This window comes from Festucalex cinctus, chromosome 15 (genome assembly GCF_051991245.1).
Source record: "Festucalex cinctus isolate MCC-2025b chromosome 15, RoL_Fcin_1.0, whole genome shotgun sequence".
Classification (NCBI taxonomy): Eukaryota; Metazoa; Chordata; class Actinopteri; order Syngnathiformes; family Syngnathidae; genus Festucalex; species Festucalex cinctus.
In genome coordinates, this window is record NC_135425.1 from 14,495,373 (window position 1) to 14,521,825 (window position 26,453).

Here is a 26,453-nt window from a genome sequence, read left to right on the forward strand (position 1 = left end):
TGCTGCACTTGTTTCCTTGTCTGCGTGGCCAGCCAACTGCTGCCTTCAGAGTCTGGGAAGCGGTCGGAATTAAAGGCACCACAGAAGAACTAGCGTTTACATAAAACATTACAGGTTGTTTTTGCCTCTAAAATTGTTGTCATGTGTTAAACTTCTTTCATTTTTATTTTTTAAAGACTGTTCACTATGTAGATTACAAAGATTGCTGGCGATTTCAATGAATAAATGTGCAAAACAATTTTTCTTTGAACATTTTTTATATATCATTGAAATCCATATAAAGGTTACTAGTATGCTCTTTATCCCCACAAACAGGACGGCTTGATAGGCAAAGCTGCACTTATGGAATATTCCACGACTAGTACTACAGGTAAAGTAACAGATATCAACTAGTAGAATTTGATGTCACCAGTGGTGTGCATTTGTCAACTAGTGCAGTTTTCCCTCACTTGTGTAGTAGTAAAAGATACTTGTTGTCCAACTATTAGTATACAAAAGTTGTCCACCAGTATGCAGGAAAATGCAGTAGTGGGGAAAAAAATGTTGGTAAGACAAAGTCATTCTACTAGTGCACAGAATACAGTAGTAGGCAATTCATAGCAGTTGATGTGCCTTTTAGCTGGACATTGTGGATATTGAAGCCAGGTGACTAATTCATCAACTTTTTTTTTAATAGTGCAAAAATTCCTCGTTTGTGTAACGATAATAGTAGCAGGGTTGAATTTTTTTTTTTTAGCATAGAATTAACAAATACAGATTACAATATTGCTAATAGCATGACACCAAGTACATTACAGTGATTCCACAAAACTTTAAAAAAAAAAAATAGACAACATTAAATAATACTTGAGGTAACATGAGTCTTAATATGATCAAATATACCTACTGGAAAAAGCAACTGACCATGTGTGACCATGTGATCTTTAGAGTTTACATTGTTATATTTTATAGTAAAGTATAATGCAGGAAGGAACAAATGATTTTTTTCAGTGTTGAAGGTGGTTTAGATTAATAGTTAACTTTGTACATATTACAATCAGATTGATGTGCAAGACACTGTTCTGAGTAAAACGTGTATATATATATATATATATATATATATATATATATATATATATATATATATATATATATACTGGGGTCGCAAATGGCGGCCATTCGGTGGAACGCTCCACATTTTATGATTAAAAAAAATAGATATTATTTTGTTGCTGTGCACTGTACAGTGAGATTTTTCCCTATGTAAAATATGTGCACAGGTAAGGCGTTACTAGTTTCCCAGGAGACCCTGAAGGCATCACTTCCAAACCTCGTACGCAAGCAGGCTCTCAGCCTCACACGCCCCCACCTTTCCTCCCCTGAAGCCCCGCTATCTTTAGCACTGTCGCGGATTACAGTGAACTGTGAGCTGGATCGACTACCTGCTCCATCGCTGCCCCCCTAGGACCCAAAAGAGCTCTTTAAAAAGAACTACACGGCGACATTAAAACACACAAAGGATGGGGGAATGACAACAAACCCCCCCTCCGCGGTTCTCCGTTCCAGACAAGACTACCACCTCCACCTCCACCACCAGCGACGATGCTGCCGCTCTCCAGCCCGCGGAGCGAACGCCAACGTCGGGCCTCGACGCTGCTCCTGGCCGCGGTCGTGCTCTGCGTTTTCCGCGCCGCTGCTAGCCTCCCAGGTAAAATGCGACACTCACATAGACACATTTAGCTGGAAAAAAAATAATATCCACCATGTGCACTTTATAAATGGATGTTGTGCTTTTTGTTTTCCCTTTTTTTTTGTAAACCAATTTGTCGCGTCGACGTGCGTCATCTGGGGGCATCTTTAATGGACGAGCCTCCTGGCACCTGTCAGACTGACATAGCTTTGCGTCAAAATGGAGACGTTTAAAGCACAAAACATGAGCACTGAGCGACAATTTTATGGTTCGCACGCTTTTCCGCGGTGTATTGTCGACGTAGTCGCTTGCTATTTTCTTTTTTTGTGCAGGTTGACTGAGCAAGTGGAAATAGACAAGGAAAAAGCCATTAAAATGTCCTCGTTCCTTTCCTTGTTAGCATTACCTTTGCGGTTCACGTTCTACATAACCTTAACACATTTCCAACTTTATTGTTGTCAGCATTTATTGAGCCTTGTCACATTTTTTTTTTTTTTAATTGGGGAGAAAATAATAAAATCAGGTCACACCACCAAATAAAAATGTCAATAAAATTATACAGTGCAACAGTGAGAGCATCCTAAAGTATTAACACCATTTATCTAGAATGTAGTCCTCAACCCATTTTACACTGTATTCAGTATTTTATTAGTTTTGTATTTATCTTAATCAATACAAACAAACGGCCTTGGTTTAACATGAAGCTCATGAATAGTATTAGCTAGTAGAGCTGTCAAAATTAATCGATTAATCGACAAGTAATCCATTATCAAATTAATCAACAACTATTTTAATCATCGAGTAATCGTTTGTAGACATTTTTAATTTAAACTTGTCCAAATCATCTGATTTAAGCACATCAACAACAGCAGTTGTTCACTGATTTCTGTAGTCCTTCATGAAAGAGACACTGAATAAGACATTTGCAAACATTATTTTTTTTACTTTGGAGAACAATGACCGAACCACTAACATAGTACGTTAATGCATCAATTCACCACCTTTTATTTTTTTTTAAATCACTATATGAATACGAAGTAGGCAATAAATGCAGCAATCAGTGGTTAATGAAGAGTAATCAGGGTGAAAAATTTTACACTTCAATGCAAAATTTAACATAATCCGATTAACCGATTGAATAATTGTTAGATTAATCGATTCTAAAAATATTCAATGGTGACAGCACTATTAGCTAGGACAGTAGAATAAATAACGGTAGCAAAAAAAAAAGGGAGAGATTATATTCTTTTGAAAATGTATTTATTTTAAGAGTCACAAACATTTGTTTTGCCTTTACCATCTAACGTGGGCGATTCATGGTGTTAAAGTTTGATTCAAGGTAATTATTTTGAGAGATGAAAACTGCTTCAATGGCTCGTCCCCATAGCTTTCATTTCCTTTCAGAATTGCATGATCAAGTGTTCTTATGGGACTTTATATTGCCCACTGCAGTATACTTCTGCTGGGTTGTAACCGATGGCGCTGGGCTCGATAATCTGCTCTTAGTTCAGCACGATAACCATGTGAGAGCAGCAACAGCTGGACAGTCAAACGTCATCATAAGCATCAACAGCTCCCTCCCTGCACAGAAAGAACACGTTTTCATCAATGTGAATGTGCGGCGATTGTATTTATTCAAACGTATCCACGCCTGCCCGGTGGTTGTGATGCTGAATTTTTCATGTATTTTCAGTGATTTCATTGAGCAAACGTGATGGCTGAAGTAGGTTATGTGGTAATATGGATAGTGGGCGGAGGAAGTGGGTAATGTCAATTGATAAAAGTCATTGTGAATTGCAGCGGTATTATCAGGGGCGCTGATGTAGCAAACAATGACACGTCATCATGACTAAATGTACTGAACTAGAAAGCTGATATCTTTCAACACAAGTGATGTTGCGCACATTATGTTCCAGAATGATGCTTTGTATCTGTTTAGTTGGGACCTCAAAACAGTTTTATCATTGTACATAATTTAAATTAACGTAAAGTTATTCCCCGTCTAGTTGTGGTTCACTATTCACTAATTTATCTACAGTAAACCGCCACTATTCACAGCGGTTGCTGCAAATAATTTATATTCCCCCTGTTAGGGGTTTGTAATTGCCTATAGATCCCATAAAATGGCGGCAAAGCACTTAATACATAACAGGCCAGTCTACAGCATGCTTACAGCAATTCTGTCATTCTTTTGGGCTTCAAGCTTAGGCAGTTATTGAGACATTACAAATTATAGGATAATTATTGTGCCTTAGCTCTTAGGTTAGCGTTTTTACTTTATGACCCAGCACATTTGTCTCAGTATCTTGGAGAATGAAAGTTAAAAAAAAGCTAAACTACTTATGTAAGTCGACAGAGGTAACCTCAAACTAAAAACTGAAAATTAAACACAAACAAACCTTCTTCACTCATCAGTCAATGATCGTAGCAAGCATGCTAGCCTCGGTAACATGCTAGCCGAAACTGACGTGACATCACATAAACAGTGTAAGTTAAACTTAATGAATGTGACGTTGGTAACGGCAAAGTAGACAACAGCAGCTAGTAGCTAATTTGTAGTATTTACGATTTTTATTTGTAAACTCAGCCTTCCATTGGGAATAACCACTGATGGTGTCACCATGTGTCAACAGAGACTCATAGCGAATGTTCTGCTGATGTGTTTTTTTCTCGTCCTGTGCCCCCGTGGCAGAATTAGTCATCAACGCTTAAGTGGTGAATGGGAGACGAGAGCAGTCAGGTGGTATGCCACTTACGCGTTGCCGCTTGGGGACATGAAGACCACGGAGTCGATTACCAGCTCCAAATGATTCACTTCTTTTGCAGTTATGTAGATTCAGTGTGCTATGTATGAAAATTGTTTGTGTAGGATGCTTTAATACTGAACATGCACTGTGTGGTTACAAAAAAGAAGGGAATTTACAATCATAATTGTCGTGTTAAGCAAGCTTCTACCTAATTACGAGTTAATGATATATCCCCTATTTGACCCAGAATGTTCCTTGAGCAGTTTTTGCTACTTGTGTGAATAATTAGGGTTAATTATAAAGTCTAATTTACTCACTCATTTGAGCTAGAATGAACAGCAGCACTTTACAATTCATCTTACCGTTTGGGAAAATCTTACCTTTTTCGTGTTACTATATTTTTGGGATCTATTGTTTTTTGACCTCATTGTTGTCACTCTCTCTGAGCAGCTTTCAAAATTACACCTAGTTTATGAGGGATTACTGACAGATCGATAACCATGCCAAAAGCAACCAGGAAACTCTGATCAATCGTATTGATCTGCCTCATTGTGCTCTTTGTTGCTGCAACCTTAAAAAAAAATAGGTGGGTGAGCCAAGGATTCTCGTTAATCCTTCCTTTTCAAACCACGTCCCACTAATCTTCCTCACCTTGATTTCTACACATCAAAGTGTGTTGGCCATGGGAAAGTCACGCTCCCAATGATGTCAAAGCAAGTAGTAAGTGCTTCCGGTTTTCCACTGAGAATCAATAAAAAGGTAAACATTTTGGTATTTTTACTAAATCTCCAGGGAAAAAAACTATCTTTTTATTTTATTTTTTTTAAACAAATTGAGATAGGTTATCTTTTTTTTTTTTTTTTTTCTACCAAGATTATTCTACCAATTTTCCAATACGAGCCTGGTGAGTGACGTGGGCGCTGGTGAATGTTATGATTTCAGGTTAGCAACTGGCTAACAGTTAGCCACTAGTTAGTCTTTCTGTTTTTCTAGTACGTTGTTGTGACGTCTATGCCTCATTTAGCAGAGCGGGTCACCCAGTGGCCAAAGAGTTGATCCTGGTTAAGAATATTATCTGAATTAAAATCCATCCATCCATCCATTTTCTTGACCGCTTATTCCTCACAAGGGTCGTGGGGGTTGCTGGAGCCTATCTCAGCTGGCTTTGGGCAGTAGGCGGGGTACACCCTGGACTGGTTGCCGCAGGGCACACAGAGACGAACAAACATCCACACTCACAAGCACACCTAGGGACAATTCAGAGCACCCAATTAACCTGCCATGCATGTCTTTGGAATGTGGGAGGAGACCGGAGTACCCGGAGAAGACCCACGCAGGCACGGGGAGAACATGCAAACTCCACCCAGGAAGGCTGGAGGCTGGACTCGAACCCGAGTCCTCAGAACTGGGAGGCGGGCGTGCTAACCACTAAAAATTGCTCTAGTCGGTTTTTGAATCGACGCACCATTGGGAGGGCTGTCTGTGCAATGCACCTGGCTAAAGCACTGAACCACGTGAGCTAACCTGACTGGCTGAGTTAAAATAAGATAGCGTGTTAGGCTTTAAATGTTCATGAAAATATTATTGCTCGTCCCCGTAACATTATTCACAGTCTGATCTAAATATAGGAAAATTGTACTAATAAGTTAAATCCCACTGAACTGTACTTTTGCAATGTCCTTCTTACTTATTTACGTGCTACTAGAGTGAGTCCAAGTATCACTAATGGTATTAATACCCCATCTAACAATCACTGGTGTAGATAAAACGCTATACTGTATACGTGTACTCCACTTAGCATTTATTATTTGAACATGTTAAACATAGGGCGGCACGGTAGTCGAGTGGTTAGCACGTCGGCTTCCCAGTTCTGAGGTCTCCGGTTCGAGTCCAGGCTCGGACCTTCCTGGGTGGAGTTTGCATGTTCTCCCCGTGTCCGCGTGGGTCTTCTCCGGGTACTCCGGTCTCCTCCCACATTCCAAAGACATGCATGGCAGGTTGATTGGGCGCTCCGAATTGTCCCTAGGTGTGCGTGTGAGTGTGGATGGTTGTTCGTCTCTGTGTGCCCTGCGATTGGTTGGCAACCAGTCCAGGGTGTCCCCTGCCTACTGCCCAGAGCCAGCTGAGATAGGCGCCAGCAGCCCCCGTGACCCTTGTGAGGAATAAGCGGTCAAGACAATGGATGGATGGATGGACATGTTAAACTATCAGGGATTTCACTTTTTTTGTTTTTTTTTGTTTACCACTTCGCCACCAACAATGGCAGTGATTGTCTTAGCTACTTAAAATATTTTTGTGAAGCATGCCTGCCAGTGGTGACACCTCACATCGCGCATGCCGAGACAGCCGGTCTATTTTTGACATCACTGCAGATTGCTTTTAAAAAGCAGACAGCGGCTACGGAAAACGTTTTGAAAAACAATATCATATATCAATAAAAGCTGTCTGGCTTCTTTTAAATGGTAGCTCATTAGTAACAGTAATCCAATAAGCATCAAGAAACTGCTGTAAACAAAGGACTCAATTTTTTTTTGCCACACTTGCTTCCTGATGTGATTAATCAATCAATCCATCTAATCAGTCTCGTAATCAATCACTTACACCCTTCCCTGATTGGGATACTCTCGGCAAGAAGTATATCTCACTGATATTGAATCGTGAGGTTTCCCACCCCTGCTCGTGAGAGGTGGCGAGCAAATTAATCAGCTTGTTGCATCATCTGGCCGACAAGTAGTGGAAATAGAAAAGAATAAATCAAGGCCACCTACGTGCCGCCATTGTGTAAGCCCTTTGTTCTGTCTGCTGCGGTGGGTGGAGGGTGGGAGGTGGCGGTGGGGTGTTTGCTGCTGCCGCTTTGCTTCACTCTCATGATAATGACACACTAATTAGCCCCTGTGTAGTGGTTTTCACTTGTCTGACATAATAAGTGGCATGACGATGCTACAGCACGTAACAGCAAATCACTCACTTAAATGAATTTTAACCATTTTTCTTCTTTGTATCATTATGTCATGTGTGTTTGTTAACCAGATGTAAAGTCATGCCCGTTTTCCGCCAAGCGTGTGCGTTGCTTTTCGGTTGATTCATTGAAGCAGCGTGGGAAAGGAGCGCCTACGCAACATCCGTGAACCAACGCTGATAAGACGCGTACTTTCCAATGAAGGTTGTCACGTTTTCTCAGAGAGGACGATACTTTCTGGGGCGATTAGGCAACATTTTCCGCTATGTGGGTCAAGAACGTAAGGCGTGAAAGATGCTCGTTTTTAGGGTGCGTAACTTTTGAAGGGGTGATCAATATCATACATCATCAATTTCACTGAATTATTCATCATGTGGTATACAGGTGTGTCTCAATTAATTATAATATTATGGAAAATAAATATAATTTAATTAGTAGTAGTTCATTTAAAGAAGTGACAAGTTATACATCGTCACCCACTTAAAATAATTGCCTAAGTCTTTTTTTTTTTTTTTTTTGCAAATGGTTCAATGTTTTGTGTTTCCTAAAAAAATCTGGAAAAAAAAACGACTTAGGCAATTATTTTAAGAAGGCATCGATATTAAACTAGAGAAATACATTTCACATTTATATACTAAAAATTGTTTTGGATTTAGGACATTTTAGTCCAATTTCTCGAGATGGAGACTTTTGGGTTTTTGTTAAACTATAACTAATAATCAAAAAAAATTTTTGGGGGGGATGAAATCATGAAATATTGACATTGTCTTCATTCTCCATTTTGCCTGTTGTTCACTTTGATTTGCAGTGGGAGAAGCCTAAAGAACAACTTTCTTTCAGAGATGCTAAATAATACTGTAGGAAGGATGATTTAAATTATAAATCTAAATCGTAATACAACAGCCTTCTAACTTTAAAAAAAAATTGGCAAAAATCAGCAGATTTTTTTTGCATTTTTTGGGGGGTGGCGTGGGGTGTTGCAATGGATTTCACGTGGTGGGGCGGGGAATAAATGCCACAAAACCAAAAAAAAAAACCCAGCCATTCCCAATTTCATGACAAAACATATTCAAGAAAGCACATTTTCCACTGGTTAACATTTAACATAAAAATAAAAGATACTCTATTAAATCTTACATGTTACAGTGTGTAGATGTCTTACTCAACTGGAAATCATCTGCCCCCCATTTGAGTGACTAATTTAGCGCATTGCAATATTTATTACTCATTTTGGCTCCACCAAATTTCGTTTCCTTATGTCGAATACCGGCAAAGATATGTTGGATTTGTAGCAGCTCAGAATCATTTGAGAGCTAAAAAGATGACTTCCTTTTCAAAATTGTTGAAGTTGTCTTTATTTTTCCATAACTATCATTCAAAAATATTTGTCGATAAAACTATCACCAGAACTGGATTGTTTTGTTGAAAAATATTCATGTGTGAGGATTGTAGTCATTCTCAAGTGTCATATGTTGTTAAAAATAAATAAATAAATAAATTACAAAATGTACTTTCACATCCCGTTTTGGTTTCTTCCGCTACTTGTTTAGAGTTTAGACCTGAAGAAATCCATTAGCTTCCACATAGCGACACCCTTGTTGAAATAAACAGTAATCTTATCAAATTACACAAGACAAACAAGCCTTAAGGACCAATACTTGCATCACGCCCACCCTCAATATTTTGCTCCTGTTTTTGTAAATATAATGTGCTCTCGACATGTGTCATTGCTGTACCCTCAATGTCATATATTATTCAGTATATTGGGTTATTATCGCACGCTGTCTTTAAATGCTTATCATAATGAGCTCCCTGGGGAGAATTAAAAGGCGCTTGAGGTTTGCGAACCGTGCTCCCAGTTTTGTACGCTCATGGGAAATAAACGGCGCGTGCACAAATCAAGTTTGCCTGCGAGAGCGCTTTCCACTTGATTAGGAATGTTACGCTCACTTCCTGGATGCCATTGGCGCGTCAGGAAATCAACACAATAGGAGTATACGACGACCCACTCAGCTTATTTCCTGCCGTGCTCCCGCCCTCGCATGGTTGCATTTCATTTGTCGTCGCTGTACAACTTGAAGGGACATAATATAGCTGACACAAAGGCGGCCGCCGTGTTGTTGACCAGACTGTGTTAGTAGAAGGTCTGTTTGCCTTTTTCGGTGAAGCCTGGCAACAGCAGCTGATGTAGAAGTAGTCATTTTTCTCTCTCATAACAAGATCTCAGTGGCGAGCGTTGCATAATGTGTTTTTTTTTATCCACACTATCATAATCAGTCAGCATGCTGTGGAATGGCGTCCTTTTTTTTGTTTGCTTTAGGTTGTTTTTCCCCTCCATTTGCTTGCTTCTCCATCCTTTCGAGGACGGGCATCGACATTAGTGAAGTGTGAAAGCGTTTCTGCGTACATGCGCAGTAATTAATGCAGATTTATTTGGCTGGCCCCCATTGCAGATTTTCACACTCACTCGCCTTTTCGACGCTCTCATTCTCTCACCATTTTCTCCACCTTACGCCACCGTAGCTTTGTTGTTTTTCACGCACATATGTTTGCTTTGTGTTTGTGTGCAGAGTAATTACCTGCACACGTGACTGTAATACGTTCTTCCATATTAATTTAGGGGAACTGCTGACTGGCACCACTGAGATTTGTACTGCATTATTATAATGTGCAGATGCAAATCCACATCGATATAATGATTTGTCACAAGGTACCGTTCCTAGCTCTGGTTAGATTTACTCTAGAGTTCCGTTCCTACAGCTCGGACATGACCTGAATTTGTAACAAAGTTTATAATGTGCCATTTACTACACCTAGTGCAGTATTTAAAGGCATAATTATAGTAGATATTTGCTGAACTGGGCGCTTCCGCTAATCGTCAATTCCCGGCATTGCCAATGCTAACCTTTCGCTGAGTGCATCCGCATTTTTGGCGAATACTTGATGACGTGAAGCCTCGTAAAAATACACGGAATGTACTCACCCTGATCGACATAAAGCTGCTAGCTGCTGCTAAAATGGCCGACACCAATATTCGTCAAAATGTTGAATATCGGTGCAGATAATCTGCCTGGCCAATCATCTCAAACGAGAATTTCCCTCAAAGTTTCCAGGTAAAATGTAGTGCCCTACTTTGCAATGTTGATTCAATCGGAGCTAGTTTGCTCTCAAAAGCAGAGCAACTTGGAAGTTTAGCTACGTCCACATATGAAAATGAGAGTACACACCATCCAAAGTGTTTATGTACTATTGTGTGTTACAGGAAATTGAAAAGGCTGCCTACTTTTGACAGTAAGCTGTTTTAAAGCATTTATGAAGATGCTCTGCTGTTTTAAATTGATGCTGGATGTTATTGTTTGAGTTGTTGAGTGTTTGTGGTCAGACTGGCCTGTGGGCTAGAAGCTTGTTTTCAGCCTTTTAGTGCTGCCATTGCGGTGGTGAATATCTCTTATGACCGGTGGTACTTGATGCGGTTGTCCTGAGGGCAGGACAGTGATGTCATGGACACATCGACTGGGAAACTCTCTCCTCTAAGAAGAACTTTGAGCTGTTGCCTTTGCGTACAGGACAGAACATTCCCTCTTCACAAGGATCTTTGGTGTGCTTTGGAGATCTTGAACTTCCTCAGTTGCCTCCGGTGTCCTCGCCGTGTTAGTTTCCCAGACATGAACTGTAACTCTTAACCATTTCCAATGCTAGGGAGTGGATATTCTGTTTCTCCACCGTCCTCTGGAACATCTAGGAAACATTAATTACCATCATCTAACTTTTACAAGACGAAAGACTCAAGTTAGGTATTCACCTGGATAGGAACCACAACATTCAGATCATTCTTCCAGTTCCTCAACTCTGTGACATGTTTCCCCATTGGTTCCTTCAAGGTTTGTTTGTTGTTGTTTTTTAATTTGACAGTCGCCTGTGGTCCCAGCCAAGTTATAATTGAGCTCAGCGTTTTCTTTTTAAGCCTTGATTAGAACACACCCAAAAATAGCAGCATGAGTCATCCTCAGCTTTTGGATCCTCGCACTAGATATGACAAAGTCAAGAACATCTATACTTCATGCTTTTTATGTCACCACAATTGTCTTCTCTTTTGGAATTCTGCAACTCATCTCTGTTTGTACTGAATGCCTTTCTTTAAGAGGTCAAGGCATTGAAGGAAATCAGCAGGAACGAGTTAAGTCGAACCTCTCAGGAGCAGGAAGTAAGCAGCGAGTGATAAAATTAGATGCTGTAATGATAGATGGAGAGGGTAAAATATTTTATTTTTAATCAAAGTGATAATGAGGAATGATAAATTTTTCCATCATTTACACCCACAAAGCAAAGCAAGTAAGAGCTGTCGTTATTCACGATGCAACATAAACTCTATCAGAGAACATTTATGAGGCCGCCCAGGTGTTTAACCAAAAGCTCTAAATATTTTTCATCTGTTGTGATTTCTCTGCTGACTGCTTGCACACGCTGAACAGGTGGCAGAACATTTAAAAGCAAACCAAACAATCCTTAATTGTCGCTAATGCTATACTAAAGATTGCGTATGCTTTGAGTGTGTCATAAATATAAGGGGTAAATTCAGTTGAAGATTCATCATTCCTGTTTAGAATAGTAAAATGTTGAGAGCTCAGTGAAATAGAAAGAGTCTGTATTAAATCTTTGCATGCGTTTTTATGAAGTATACTGTAGAAATTATGTTATGAACAACTAATCAGTTCAAATCGTACAGCCTGCTTACGGCTGCCACAAATGGTTATTTTGCTAGTCGACTAGTCACCAATAGTAGTCACGATTAGTCAAACAGGACTTCACTAATTTCTCCGTAACCCATAGTAGATGCGTCAATATGTTAGTTAGCGTAACCAAACATGACATCGATTCCTGTTGCGTTACATCAAACACACACTGTAACCAGTCTGTGCTAATGCTAGCTTCCAGACATGGCTGTCCCTATGTCAGAAATGGAATCAGGCACAGCGCACAACGTGCTTCCTTCTTAGATGCTCGTTTGTAACTGCCATGCTGCCATGAAGGGCAAGTTTGCATCAAATTCTGTTGCTAAAGCTGGTTTGCCATGACACTGCATTACCCACAGTAGCCTACTTCTGTTCACAACACAGAAGACCCAGACTACCATTTCTGCGACTATGCGTCACAGAAACGCAGAAGTTGAACAAATGAAGTTTCATGAAGCACTTGTGACACATTTTGACTCATCTAGATGGCACTCTCTAAAGGTGCAGTGGAAATGTAATAAGATTCCATTGCACTAGCCTTTTTCTTTAAACCAAGAGTACCATCTAGAGGAGGAAAAAAATATGTGCTTCATGAAGCTTCATTTTCCCATCACTAGACTGCCAGACAGCATTTTCGACATTATCATCTTTCATGCCTAGTTGACTAATCCTAATCTTGGCAGCCCTAAACCTGCTCATAATAATTGCAAAAAAAAAAAAAATGCATGCAAATGGTCCAGGTAAAGGAAGAATGGCTGCACTGCTCCGGTGAAAACATAACCCCCTTGGCAAAGGTAATAATTGCTTACAAGCGGATACAAATCAATAGAAGGAAGGGCTAATAAAACAGGCATCACTCTTGCGCGTTTGCTCCATCTCACCAGCACTCCTCCTCCCGGCACATCTGCTCCTTCAATTTCTCACATCTTCCCTCATATCGCAAGCCTTGCTGCCATGGAGGTGACTTGAATCTCTCCTACAGCCATCTCGAGTCATGACTAATACGCTCCGCTTATGTAAATATCAGCCAAGGAGGGAGAACGGGTTGAACTGTGTTGCCATACGACATAAGACAAAAAAACAAAAACACATGACATTGACAGAATCACAGATGTAAAATTTTCACAGCATTTAGACAAACATAAAAACAAAAATGTCTGCCACTGTGGTAACTGTTCAAATGTTTGTGCATTCAAGCTCCAACAAATGGCTAAAACAACTGTTTTTAGTTAAGAACAATGTAGATTGTGTTTTTGTTGTTGTTGCTTCACTTTTGTTGTCATTGCAAAATAGGACACTCAATGGTTTTCAATTAATACATGAATTTATTTAAATGACAAAACTCTGGCATATGTGCATAGTATATCAGCTGAGCCATTCTTGATTTAAAAAAAAAAAGACCCCTTTTTTTTTTTCTTGTAATCTTTCGTCTGCCACGAAACCCTGCTTCTAAAGAAACTTTGATAACATCACTGTAAAACCTCAGTGAACTTCTGATATTGCGCTGACATCAACTTTTACTTATTGTGAACTCAAAGCAATATTTAATTCATGACAAATTATTTCTGTGTGTCACTCTTGGAGTATCCTTATCAAACGTGTCATTGTCTCTCTCAGCTGACAGAATGTGCCCTCGCCACATTGACTGTGCCAAAGAGGGACGCCACCTGTGCCGGCCTGGCTCCACCACCTGTGGCCCCTGCCTCCCCTTGCTGGTGGAGAACGAGATGGGTCGCTGCGTGATCAAAAGGAGATTTCGTTCATATGGTATGAAGACATGAATGACATTCACTGACCTTTACATTGATTAATTGATTCCTTCTGAGCACATTAGAATGGGGCTGAAACGATTAATTGGGTAATTTGATAAAAAAAATAATAATAATAATAATAATTTTTCCACATAGACTGTAACTGTGGGTGTACACACCACTCTGTGTAGAAATAAATTGGTGTGATGGCAGCAAGCCAGGATGAAAGGTGTATGTAAAATGCAGATCACTTCCATTTGGGGGTGATTTCACACATAAAAAAGAAGGTGAAAGGGGTCTACTGCAAAGCAGAATTGGCTTAAAAAACAGCAATGTCTTTCAAAAATGTGAGAAAATAATTTAACATTCCTGTGTACAGTAAATTTCAAGAAAACAAGATACAAAAAACACATTAACATAATTTATGGTGAAAAGGAAAACTGATTAAATGTCGATTAATCTTTAAGAAAACCTCCACATTAGATCAGTGCATTTCATGCACAACTAACTTGACCAGTAGCAGGAAACAAGATTAAGGAAAGAGCACGATTAGCACACGGCTGAAATGGCGTCTCTGTCTGGCACGATGTCTGCTACCCCGACTTGTCACCAGACAATAGCTTGACATTTACAGGTCGCGCAGGGCTTTTGCATTTCTCTGTTCTAAAAGTTTTAAGGAAGGAGCTGTGATGAGCTGCAGTAATTTGTGCTGTCGTGTCAGGCAGACACACCTTAAGACAAACCTCATTAGTGCTGAAGCTAGACGAGTATACAAAGGCCACTGGCTTACCCTTAAATAAACATTTGTGTGGATCTAGTTTGTCTTCTTGGTTATATTCTGTTTTTTTTTGTTTTTTTAAGCATGCAGTCACACAACAACCCAGGCAAAGTTAGCCATGAAGGGGTCCAAAAAAAAAAGTCAAGCTGTATCTCTATGCTTGACCCCAATTACTACTTTCCTTTTTTATCCAGGGCTTCGGTTGTCATCCCAGAATGCACAAAATTGCGAATTGGCGAATTTATGAGTAGTGAGCTGGCATTAAAAAAATGTTTTTAGCCAAGCTAAATGAAAAGTTTGTTTCATTTCTTCGCTGTTATCTCTTGTGTATGTTTGCGCACACATCTGTGTTCCTCTCAGCTAAGCTCTCTCCCGTTCGATCGCTTATTGATTTTGGCCTCTCCCCCTGCTTGCTTATCCATCTTGGCTTGATGGCTTTATTCCTTCTGTCTGTCACTGTCTCATGTATCTCCCGCAATTGTCTCTTCTCTGCTCTCTGCATCCCCATGACGCCGCTCGCTCGCTCAGCCTCTATCGCCCATCATCCGTGTTTCTGACAAATCTGGCGCAGTGTGATGTGATCCTCACGGGGATTTTTTTTTTTTTTTTTTTTTTTTTTTTTTTTTTTTTTTTAATCTGGCCCTGCCCCTGCCGCTGCTGCTGCTGCTGCTGCAACAAACACGTGCACCGCCCCCACACTCTGGCGACTTAAATCGCTTCGGTGTCGTAGAGCTGGCTTTCACGCGATTAAACGTAATGTCATTTTAGAGAAGAGCCACTCTGCAAAAACATATTTTTTCTCTTGTTCGGCGTAAATTGCAGAAATTGAAATGTGTCACCTATCACTGTGTGTCTGTGTATTTTGTGTTTGCATTTGTCTCATAGAAAGCGTGTGTGTGTGTGTGCGTGCTGGAGGATTAATAATTCAGATGGCTTTGCAGCAGGGGAGCGTACAGTAGAAACTTGGCTCAAATTATTGGCGGCAACACTACAGAGGAAAGAAGATGAAATAAATGTGAGGATATATACTCACCCGTATAAAAAGTGTACATGCCTCTGTACAAATGCTGGGTTTTCATTAGGTAGAAAAAAAATGAGACCAATATCTTTACTTTATTTGGGGTTAATCAGAGGCCCTATATATATATATATATATATATATATATATATATATATATATATATATATACACACATATCACCTAGCCTGTATTTTCCGGTGTCTTCCTCTTTATTCAAAACTGTTCACATGAATTTGAGGACTAATATGTCTAATATGGTATTTATTTTAGAGACGGACCAATATTTTTTCATGGCCAATATCGATACCAATGATTAGTGGTCAAGGGGAGGATGCTGAAAAACAATATTTGGAGCCGTTATTGATTTTCAGTTAAAGCGTAAAAAAATATTGGCCTCAAAATTTTTATAACTACAAATTCCAATTCCTAACTTTGTTGAAATGTCTTAAGACATGGTTATTGGACAACTTCTCGGAGTTGCAAAATGTTTAATGATGTTTTTTTTGTTTTTTTGTTTAATTATTATTAATCTCAGACAATATTTGTTTTAAAATTCTAACAAATGTTCAGGGAGCTCGCAGGGTCATCAGTATGTCTTAAACAAGTACTACCGGTAAATCAATGTTTCCCAAAATTTCAAAACAACTAGTCTGAAATGTCAAACTTTTACCGATCTTTGTCTTCATTACAAAACAAAAAACAAAAAAACACAAAAAAAAAGGTGCAGAATTCCCAAGATCAGAAGCATTTCTTAAAAAGTTAACTGAAGACTTCAATATCTCCCTGAGGTTAACACATTTTTAAATTGATCAATTATCCGCCATCATATTTATTTATTTATTTATTTATTTTTAATGCTTCCCTTCTTGTATTAATAGCTCCAAAGCTTTTGTCCATACTGTGCATCTGCTCAGGAGTTCTTCTGTCTCCACTTTGTTTTCCTACTTTTGCATTCTGTGTGGAATCTCAAACTCAAATGTCACCTTCGTAGTCTGAGAAGCAAGTAGGGCACAGCAGGTGAGCACAGGGAGGTCGGACAGCAGCACTTTATAAAAAGTAAACCATCGCGTATTTGACATGCAGGAGTGGCCTTCCATCAGCAAACACGCTGTGCATGTCTCCATGCCTCCGAGACAAGTCATTTGTGCGAGCATTGTTCGTTCTTCATACACTGTAAAGGTGTATGTGCTCAAGGCAGGGCTGCTTTGCATCACATCCTTGCAGCTGACCATTTATGCCTTTGACGCAATTTTATTTATTTATTTTTTTGTGTCCTTTTGCATTAAGTAATTCCCTGTGGAGCACACATAAATTGTAGTTGCTATGATTGCCATTTTTTTCTTGATTGGCTGCTGAAAATAATAATACAAAATAATAAGTTAATAAATAAATAATTTTCTGCCATCAAAAATTAACATTAGTTTTGGAAATAAAGTAAAATCCATCCCAATTCCCAATAATAAAATTGTTTTGAAACACATTTTTAGTGATCCAGTAGTAGAAGTTATTTTACCATCTCATCATTTCAAATATAGAATACAATAATCATACATATATTTACTAAATTTATTAATAATTTATAGGACATTTATTGAGTTAAAATGGGGGTTGTTTAGAGTTTCACTGTTTCAACTTGCATGTAAAATGATGCCAACTGGATTATTTTACTCAAGGAAGATTCACTGTGTATTCTAATGATTAGCACGACTCACAATTCTGAGGTTTGGGGTTCTCCGTAAATTAACGCAGAAAATTCAATTTTGAAACGCTACTGCCATCTGTGGCCGAAAAATTGAACTGCACACACCCTTCTTCATGTACACAATGCACATGACATCACATTTGTAGACAATAGGGTGGAAAATTCGAATGCAAATCCAGTCTGAAAACTATTGGCCAGAGGCTTACAGGTGTACCCATTGTGAACAGCTATGGTCTTAATCTACTAATGAGAAGATGTTTCAGTCATAAATGGTCAAATAAAAAGGCTATCGTAAATATATTTGGGGAGGAATTGTTACAAAGAGCAACTTAGAAAAAATATGGGAGCGTTTATGGAAGATTTTCCTGCATGGCCTTATCAGTTGTCACTCCCTTTAGTAGAAGCAAATGAAATTAACATACTGTACAAGTCTGTGACCTTTTTTTGCTTCCTTATCTTTCCCCTCGACCATTTGTCGGCCTTTCATGAAAACACACTGAAAAGAGCACGTCAATTAGAGAGATCCTCACAGTACAGTACAGCACTTATTTATTGATTGATTGATTGATTGATTTCATTATTTTTTATTTTATTCTCTGTTCTTATTGCTGCTGGACATGTAAATTTCCCAGAGGGAGCCATCCCAAAGGGATCAATAAAGTCAAGTCTAACTCTATTACCTTTTTTTTTTTTTTTTTTTTGCTGCATTTGAGTACAGCTGCTCTCTTTACTGACCACAAGACGGCAGCACAGTTCCATGCATCAATCCATCCATTTTCTTGACAGCTTATTCCTCACAAGGGTCCCTGGGGGGTTTGGGGGGGGGGGGGGGGGGGGGGGGGGGGGGGGGGGGGGGGGGGATACACCCTGGACTGGTTGCCAGCCAATCGCAGGGCAGGCAGCAAAGTTCACGTTTGAAATACTAAGCGTTCACTGAGGACACACGTTTCCTCATCGACTACAGTACAGACTTGCATAACATGGCATCATTTGTTTTTTTGTTTGTTTTTGTTTTGTTTTTTTTCTCCCCAGGAATTGATTTCTAAAAGAGGAAACCCATATCTTACATGTTAATTTAGCACTTGGTAAAGGATTTTTCAGAAGACCAATTCCTTGAGTTGATGTAAGGCCTATTAATAATCATTAGACATTTTCTTATGTAATAAAGGAATAGAATTGCTTCATGGTGAATTGGGGTTTTTCAGTAGATACAAACTACTGTGTAATTCTAAAGAAAGATCCATCCATATATTTGCCGCTTATCCTCACCAGGGTCAACATTTAAAAGGGGGAATCATTAAATGGATCTATACAATAGATATAATGATGATGATAAAACAATAATAAAATAACAACAACAACAATAATAATAGTTTATTTGAATTGAACTAATGAGATAAATGAAGCTTTCCACAATATTTTTATTTATTGAGATAAACCTGTATTTACTTTTCTGCATAATGGTTTATTTTCTCAATTATTTCCTTTAAAAAAATGTTTCTTATATAATTCTAATAACCAGTATAATTTGTTTTAAAAGCCACATCCTTTAAAATGGTGTTTTTAATTCATTATACCAAATGTATCCCAAAAGGGATTTGGAAGTATTTTTGAAACACATTATATAATGATTATACTGTGTTAGTTTTTTTTTTTTTTTTTTTTTTCAATTAAATAAGCCAATTTGATGTTGATAATGTATTTTTTTCATTTTTTTTATTTTATTTTTTTTTTTACCTTGCGTTGTCAAGTATTTGCATATTATAAACTCCTATATTAATATGCACGTTTAATACAGAACATTAGTGCTGCTCTTTTTTTTTTTTTTTTTTTTTTGCTTTAGCATAAGCGGCTGCTGTACACCACACAATTATAACAAATATCAAATTAGCTTACTTTTTTTTTTTTTCTTTTAAAGCATGTTTGCCACCCCTGCTCTAGATATACGAGACATTGTCAAGAAGGAAGTAGGAAGTGTGTGCGTGTGCTGTGTGGGTACATAATTTCATATTGGGGGGGGGGAATGAAGGTGGAAGTGAGTGGTTTTTGAGTGGGAAAAGATAACAGCACACATGCGTGTCAGTGGCTCTCCTGTTGAGCCGTTTACTGTTTGTTTGTAGTAGCCAACTGCCCCCCGTAGGCCACTTCTCAAGGGGTTACGGACCATTATCGAGTTAGTGACAAAACTCTCTTACGTGACCGGAAGTGTGCGTACTCGAGTAGCGCGTGGCCAACTGCACACCTACGCTCAATCGCTACTTTTGTATGTTAATATATGCAAAGTTCACCTGGTGCCATTTACACTTTTCCTTTTACAACTAAGGTGCTCAAGAAAATTTTACTACAAATGACTTTATACATTTAGTGCCCGATATTTTTCAAACACAAAGTAAGAATTTTCCCTTTCGAACCGGAAGCAGATCTTTTAATATTTCCAAACCGTACTACGGTGGACTGTACCGTTTGTCGAAAACTTTTAAGAAGCTAACGCTGCATTCCAAACGTGAGCTCATCAGCACTGCTGGCGCTCCCAACCACCTGCTAGGTACAGATGGCGTAAGCCGCCTCCACTGACACCTGCCGCGGCGTGTACTAAATGGCAGAGGGAGTCGGGCTGTAACAAAGGCGACGCTGAAAGTGCTGGTTTGTCGTAGCGTACACATTAGCTTAGCCAGATGGTTGACCCTCTGCAGGGGGAGAAAGCGATACTGTAATCATTAATGTCCTGATGCAGATTTTGGAGTCGTTTCCCGGATAATTGCACAATGCCCGATTTGAACTTACTATACGTTTTTTTTTTATGATTCACCGTTCTACTACATTGAGAATATGATCTATTGCAGGGTGACTTTATAGCAGGAACACTTTGATCGCCACCATTAACTCCGCTTTGGGGGCCTATTGTCAACGTAGCACATTTACTGAGCCACGTTTTTTGCTGATTGCTCCTGCGCCCTGCTGTGCTTCCTCCCCCGGCCACGCACGCACACACACAAACACACAACACACACACGCATGTATATACTGGGCTCTGGTTGCCCTGGAGACTCGTCCTGTACTGCAGGAATGCAACTAACTGTCTGGCCTAAAGGGTTGTTAACATCAGTTTCGTATTGTCTCCCGTTTCCCACCAGTCAACAAACAAATAAGACAAGACCCACAGGCACACGCCTTGTCTTGTCGCTTTGATTAGGTGGGTGAGTCAGTACATTGTGTAATATAAAGTAAGGCAGCAACTAATATACAGTATCTTCTTGCCAGCGGTCACCTTATCTTCAGCCGAAGACTAGCTTAAAGTTTTACAAGTGCAAAGTCAATGTTGTCTTTTAGCTCAAACTCTTCCCGGCCGTCAACCTGGCCTCATGTTTTCATTCCTGTGTGGAGTGCCGTGAAGTGTACAGAAAAGACAATACAGCTACTCTCAGGCCGTTGACTGTGACCCAGAAGGGTGTCTTTGCATATCTCAACTTAACTTTTATTATCAAGCACTTTAATAAAGTCTGAACCATGAAATGTGAGAGACAATTCTGATTCTTTGTAAATACAGTATTTATTGATCCTTTTGAACAAACTTTTTTTTAAATTTAATATATAATAATAATAATAATAATAATAATAATAATAATAAACAGACATATCAAACGTATTGGTATATCCAAAATCAGAAGGAACATTTCCCACTCTTAATAAGTATAGGTGTCTCTCCTTTCTCGATTGAGGTGATCTTGCAAGGTCGCTGAAAAAGCCATCAAATGGGTGATACTGCCCTCTATTGGATTTTTCGTGCAATGCATGTGTCAGATTATATACGTCCGTGTTTTAATAGGACAGAAATATTATACTCATGAAATAGAGGGCTCAAAATGTCTTGTATTTAATATATGTTTGGCTTGTTTGGTCATGTGATGTTCACAAGCAGAGATGTGATTGGTCGTTGCCTAAGTCCTGAGCAACTGTGATGTCTTTTTCAGTCAACAAACAAGTAGCAAAATGGCCGCCCCGTGAGATGGATGTTTTTGTTTTTGTTTTTTTTTGGCTGCATAATTTATATTCCACAAATGCAATGTAGGAATGCTGTGTTTACACTAGTGAGGACCCTGAGAAAATTTTAGGGTTCATTCTCCTTGAAATGGGTGCTGAAGCGACCGAATAAGCCAAATCCTGCTTGACTTGCCTCTCATTTGTCTTTTAGCTAAAGCGCAATCATATCCAGACCTGGATGAAGAGATCGATTTCATCCACTCATACATTGAAAAACAGGAAGTGTCTGCCATTGAACCCCCGAAAACACATTTGAAACCTCCCGGTAAGAACTTTGACATCCGTCGACCAAAACGAATTCTGTAACGCGAAGTCTTAATTATTTTCTGCCATCTCTGTCGCATGTTCCTCTATCACCTCCAGTCGCCATCTTATCGGCCAACAGCGGAAGCAAGATAGCCGTGTCCGAACAGGGTCAACCGGCCCAAGGTCGCTCCTCATCCCAAACCCGGAACGGCACCGCTGCAGGCTCCGTTCGTGCACGTCTTAACAACACATTCACCCCCCAGCCCACCAGAGCGGATGGTCGAGCGGGTCCGCTTATTGAAAACGCACGCAAGCAAGACAAGATCATCATCAGTGAGTCGTGTGATGCTGTTCAAAACTTATTATTTGCAAAACAACTTTGTCGATCGAATACAGAACTCAATTGAAGCACGAACAATGACGTATCCACCAAAAAGTCAGCGCAGCTCTGCTTACCTTGAGGCTTTAACTTGAAAAATGATTTGCTGTTGTTTTTCACCTTGAAGTTGTCATCTCCGTGTTTGTGGTGATTGGCACCATCGCATTGATCCTGGCAACTGTCTGCTTCGTCAAGTAAGAAACCTGATCGCACCTTTTTCCAATCCCTTGATTGATGTTCCTAAATTTTCAACGTTCCCCCACAGGTTGCGCAAAGAATCACGCCTGACTCAGAAGGTGGACTATCCTGCCTTCAAGGGAGCAGGTGTGACCGCCGCCACAGGTGCCGCTAAATCGGTGCGTGCCACGCTTGCGTTTATCACCCGTTTCAATTTCTCAACCCACTTCTGCAAAAAACAACACGCCGTTAGATTTTAATCTGCTTCTGTTTTGAACGTGTCATATCACACTTCCTCCTTCTTGTCGGCAGATTGGGGATAAAAGTCTGGCGCAAAGTGCTCAAATGTACCACTATCAGCACCAAAAACAGCAGATGCTCTCCATTGGAAAGTATGTTTTTTGTTTTGTTTTTTTGTTGCTACCTTATGAATAATCAAGAGCATCCTCTTAACTGTTTTTCTTCTTGTTGTGATTCTCAGTCACAAACCGGAACAAAAAGTCATTGACCCCGAGGTCACCTCAGATGAAGAAGAGCCGGGAGACTTCACAGTGTACGAATGTCCTGGACTGGCACCGGTGAGCATGCACGCTCACACACGCACATGGTCAATCAGTCATTGCGTGGATTCATACAGTTTATCCTTCAATGCTAATGATACAAACTAATCGATTATCAAATTAATTGATAATTGTTTTGATTATGGGCATTTGCTACGGCTCCCAATAACAGTATCATTTGCGCTCTTGTGGCAGTCTTATGATTGGGAACGAAAGGCATACATGTCTGTCAGATTCTTAAGTATATGTATAGAAATATATAAAAACATAATAGAGAATTGTCATTAATTTCATGAAAAATGTATATTAGGTAGAGGTGTCGAAATTAATGCGTTAATTTTGAGTTAATTTAATGTTCCTTTAACGTAACCATTTTTTTAACATGCGATTACTGTGGGAATTCCAATCGCACAACGCAGCAGACACGTCCGCGTCAAAATTTAGCAGTAATTAATTTAATAATAATGCATATATTTGTGGAGACTGGGGTCAAGTTGGAATGTACGACTTTAAAAATATGCAGAATTTCTCAAGTTACTTCATGTTAAAGATTAGATAACTCTGAAAAGAAAAATGCACTGAGCTGTCACTGTCTTACAAATGCAATTATGCCATCTAGTGGCAGAAAAATGACCCCAACACAAAACAATATCACACTCGTTTTTTTACAGTATCAATGACTGAAAATGCAGCCATATATCTTTTAGTTTAACTTTTTTTCTACTTTTATGTTTAAAAAATGTGAAAACTTTGAAAAAATTTATTGTACATTTTATTATACATTTAGAACAGATATAAAATTTGCAATTAATCGTGAGTTAACTGTTGAAGTCATGCAATTAATTAGGATTAAAAAAAAATGTAAATCTCAGATATCTAAGACTGTGTTAATCAAAATAAAACATTTGAAAAGATCTGGTTTCAATTTGGAAAACAATATTCAACATTTCTGCCTTTTCTCCGACTTGTTATTGACCAAACAGGAAAGAATTAATTTGTATATTTTCTGCACTGTCAATATGAACATAATGTTGTGTTTTCGAATATAAGGATGTCAATTAAAACATACTTTTAAATCCAGTTTATCAATTAATCAACAAAATAAGGGACAATCAAATCAATTATTTAAAATAAGGCAGATGAGGGATGAAAAATCAGTCTTAGCCAGCATAATCTTTTCCATGCATCCTATAAATGATCAAAAGGGGTAAACATGCTCAAATTAGGCCCGATTGTCGGGCTGCGCGCACCCCAGTGGAACTCACACGTGTGCTCTCCTCCACAGACCGGCGAGATGGAGGTGAAAAATCCTCTGTTTGACGACTCCACCATGCATTATCAGGGGAATCAAAAGTGAATGCTGAACACACACACAAACACGTGCACACACTCACACTGCATGCAGACAAACGGAGGAAACCCGGCAGAAGACGAGACGATTAAAAAAAACAAAAAAAAACAACAACGTATTGTTTCTCGCTTTTGGCCCTTTACTAATTCTTCCCCCGCCTTCTCCATGCCTCCCTCCTGCTTTTATGACCCTCGTGTAATGTTGGGTTCTTTGTGGATTTTTTTTTCAAAGTCTTTTTAACACAAAGGCTCCTCCTTGAGTTGTTGCTGTGAGCGTCCTGTCCTCAAATTAAATTTTAAACTCTTTACGTTGCAGTTTTTTCTCCCCGTCATTTCTGCTGCCGTGTCTGAAGATTCTATAGCTGGAGTGTGCACGCACACACGCACACGCATTTCCATAAGCCGAAAAACAGGTGCCCTTCTTGGTTTTGTCATGCATAGCTTGTGGCTAAACCACATTCCTCGCAGGAAATATTTCACATCCCGTCTCTGAGATTTTAGCGTCGCTGTTGGCGATTTTCTCGTTTTTGGTCTTATAAGCTGCGCATAAAGATTTGAAGAGTTATATGGATATATAAATATTTCAAGTACTTGATGATGTCTGTTGCATGATTTGACCATTCCGTGTTTGAATCATGGCAATGCAAATCCGTCTGCCTGCCGTTATGTATGCAGCTTGTCGCTGGAGGAGGAATGTAAAGTCCAAGTGACTCTCGAGCATTTGAAAGACGTTTTCGGGTGGGTCGGAGGGTGGAGTGTTTTTTATTTATTTATTTTTCTTTTCGATGGGACCATACATATTAATAGATGTTCGGTGGTCAATTTCACTATCTTGTGTTGTCCCGCTCTTTCCTCTTGTCAGTCCCGAAGTGAACCTCCTGCTGCAAAAATGTACATAAAAGAGTGAAAGTGTTCACCTTTATAGATATTTGTACACGCAGAACAAGGATCGGTAATAAAACTTTTTACCACGTCAATATTACTACTCTCTTTGTTTGACGCATTCTGGAGGTTTTTTTATTCATCATGATCTCTTTTATTTCTTTTTCAAAATATGCGTCAAAACTCAATGTTCATATAGGAAAAATACACTTGACTTGTTTTTCAAGATACAAGCAATTGTTTGGTCGATAGATAGTAATTCTCCAAAAAGATGCTTTAAGATGTTTATTGCCACTGTCAGTTGAATTAGTGTTAAAGTAATTGTACCAATACTAAAAGGCATATATTCTTTATCCTCTGCCAAGAATTGCTCAAATTAATGCAGCTCACTGAGATAAAGTGACCGTTTCCACCTACAGTAACAGTTAATACTAGGTTATATCTTGAGGGATATTTACTTATATTGTGGCTAGGTGAGTTTATTTACCCAACTGCAGAAAGTACAAGAAGGCCATTGGGCAGGGGGGATGAATGAATGAATACATTATTTTGTTATACACTTGTCAGAAAATTTACCTTTTCCAAATTTACAACGAATCCTTGACTCGCTGTGGCGACCCTTAGTTGGAGACGCCAAAAGTGACAACTTATGTTTTTCCAAATCTTTTTTTTTTTTTAATTCAATATTAAAATAAGCTATTTTTTTCAAACACTATTATTTATGTTTACCCTACACTCAAATCACAAAATTAACATGACAAGTTTCTTGCCTGGAGTTATTGCACAGGAAATGCACTGCTTATGTTGTATACGCTTTGGCCTCCAGGGGGCAGTGTGGTGCATGCATGCCGAAAACAAGTAGCTCTGATGGAAAAAGAAACTGAAGAAATTCGCGATAAACTCCAGTACTTTTATTTCCAATATTATTTAAAAGTTCACACTTCAACTTTCAATTCTATTCTTTCGCATGTTTATCGCTGTTCATATTACGTGTTAGCATTAAGCTAGCGAGCACATGTTGACTTAAAAAAAAAAACAAAAAAAACTGCTCACTGCTTGCCAAACTGCACACAAAAGAGTACAAGCATATGACAGGCTGGTATTAAGTGTTTATATGAGAAAGTCCATATAAAATGTGTCTTGGCTCTGAAAAGGTTTGGATTATGAGTAATTGAATTGTAAATTCAAATGGGTAATGCAAAGTGTCAACAGTGATTGTGATCTGCTCGCTTGTATTTAGTCTCCAAACAAACAAATCAAGGCGTCATTTGAAATGTATCCTAGCAAACAAAGTGTAACGCTATACAGGCACTTCCTCTTGTTTGATGTCCTCTTGGCCTCAGTCTTGGCGATCCTGTTCCACTTTGTGTACCTTGACTTAACAAGTGGCCCATTTTAGGAGTTTTCCGGATTATGAGCTGTTGCTCGTTCACGTAGAAAAATTTGATTTACTAATTT

The 26,453-nt window shown here is 39.1% G+C and overlaps 1 protein-coding gene across 1 annotated transcript; it reads left to right on the plus strand.

Moving 5' to 3' along the window:
* The first annotated feature begins 334 nt into the window (after positions 1-334).
* npdc1a (neural proliferation, differentiation and control, 1a) lies at positions 335-25,090 on the plus strand. The gene is made up of 10 exons (XM_077497138.1): positions 335-370; positions 1,260-1,687; positions 13,726-13,875; positions 21,553-21,666; positions 21,765-21,980; positions 22,154-22,220; positions 22,292-22,382; positions 22,516-22,595; positions 22,685-22,781; positions 24,049-25,090. The coding sequence occupies exons 2-10, from the start codon at positions 1,582-1,584 to the stop codon at positions 24,118-24,120; spliced, it is 993 nt and encodes a 330-aa protein (XP_077353264.1). The 5' UTR covers positions 335-370; positions 1,260-1,581; the 3' UTR covers positions 24,121-25,090.
* Positions 25,091-26,453: the final 1,363 nt, after the last annotated feature.

Coding starts and splice junctions, on each gene's coding strand:
- npdc1a (XM_077497138.1), top strand. CDS start 1,582: ATGCTGCCGCTCTCCAGCCCGCGGAGCGAACGCCAACGTCGGGCCTCG. Junction 22,221..22,291: donor GCAACTGTCTGCTTCGTCAA/GTAAGAAACCTG, acceptor GTTCCCCCACAG/GTTGCGCAAAGAATCACGCC. Junction 22,596..22,684: donor CAGATGCTCTCCATTGGAAA/GTATGTTTTTTG, acceptor TGTGATTCTCAG/TCACAAACCGGAACAAAAAG.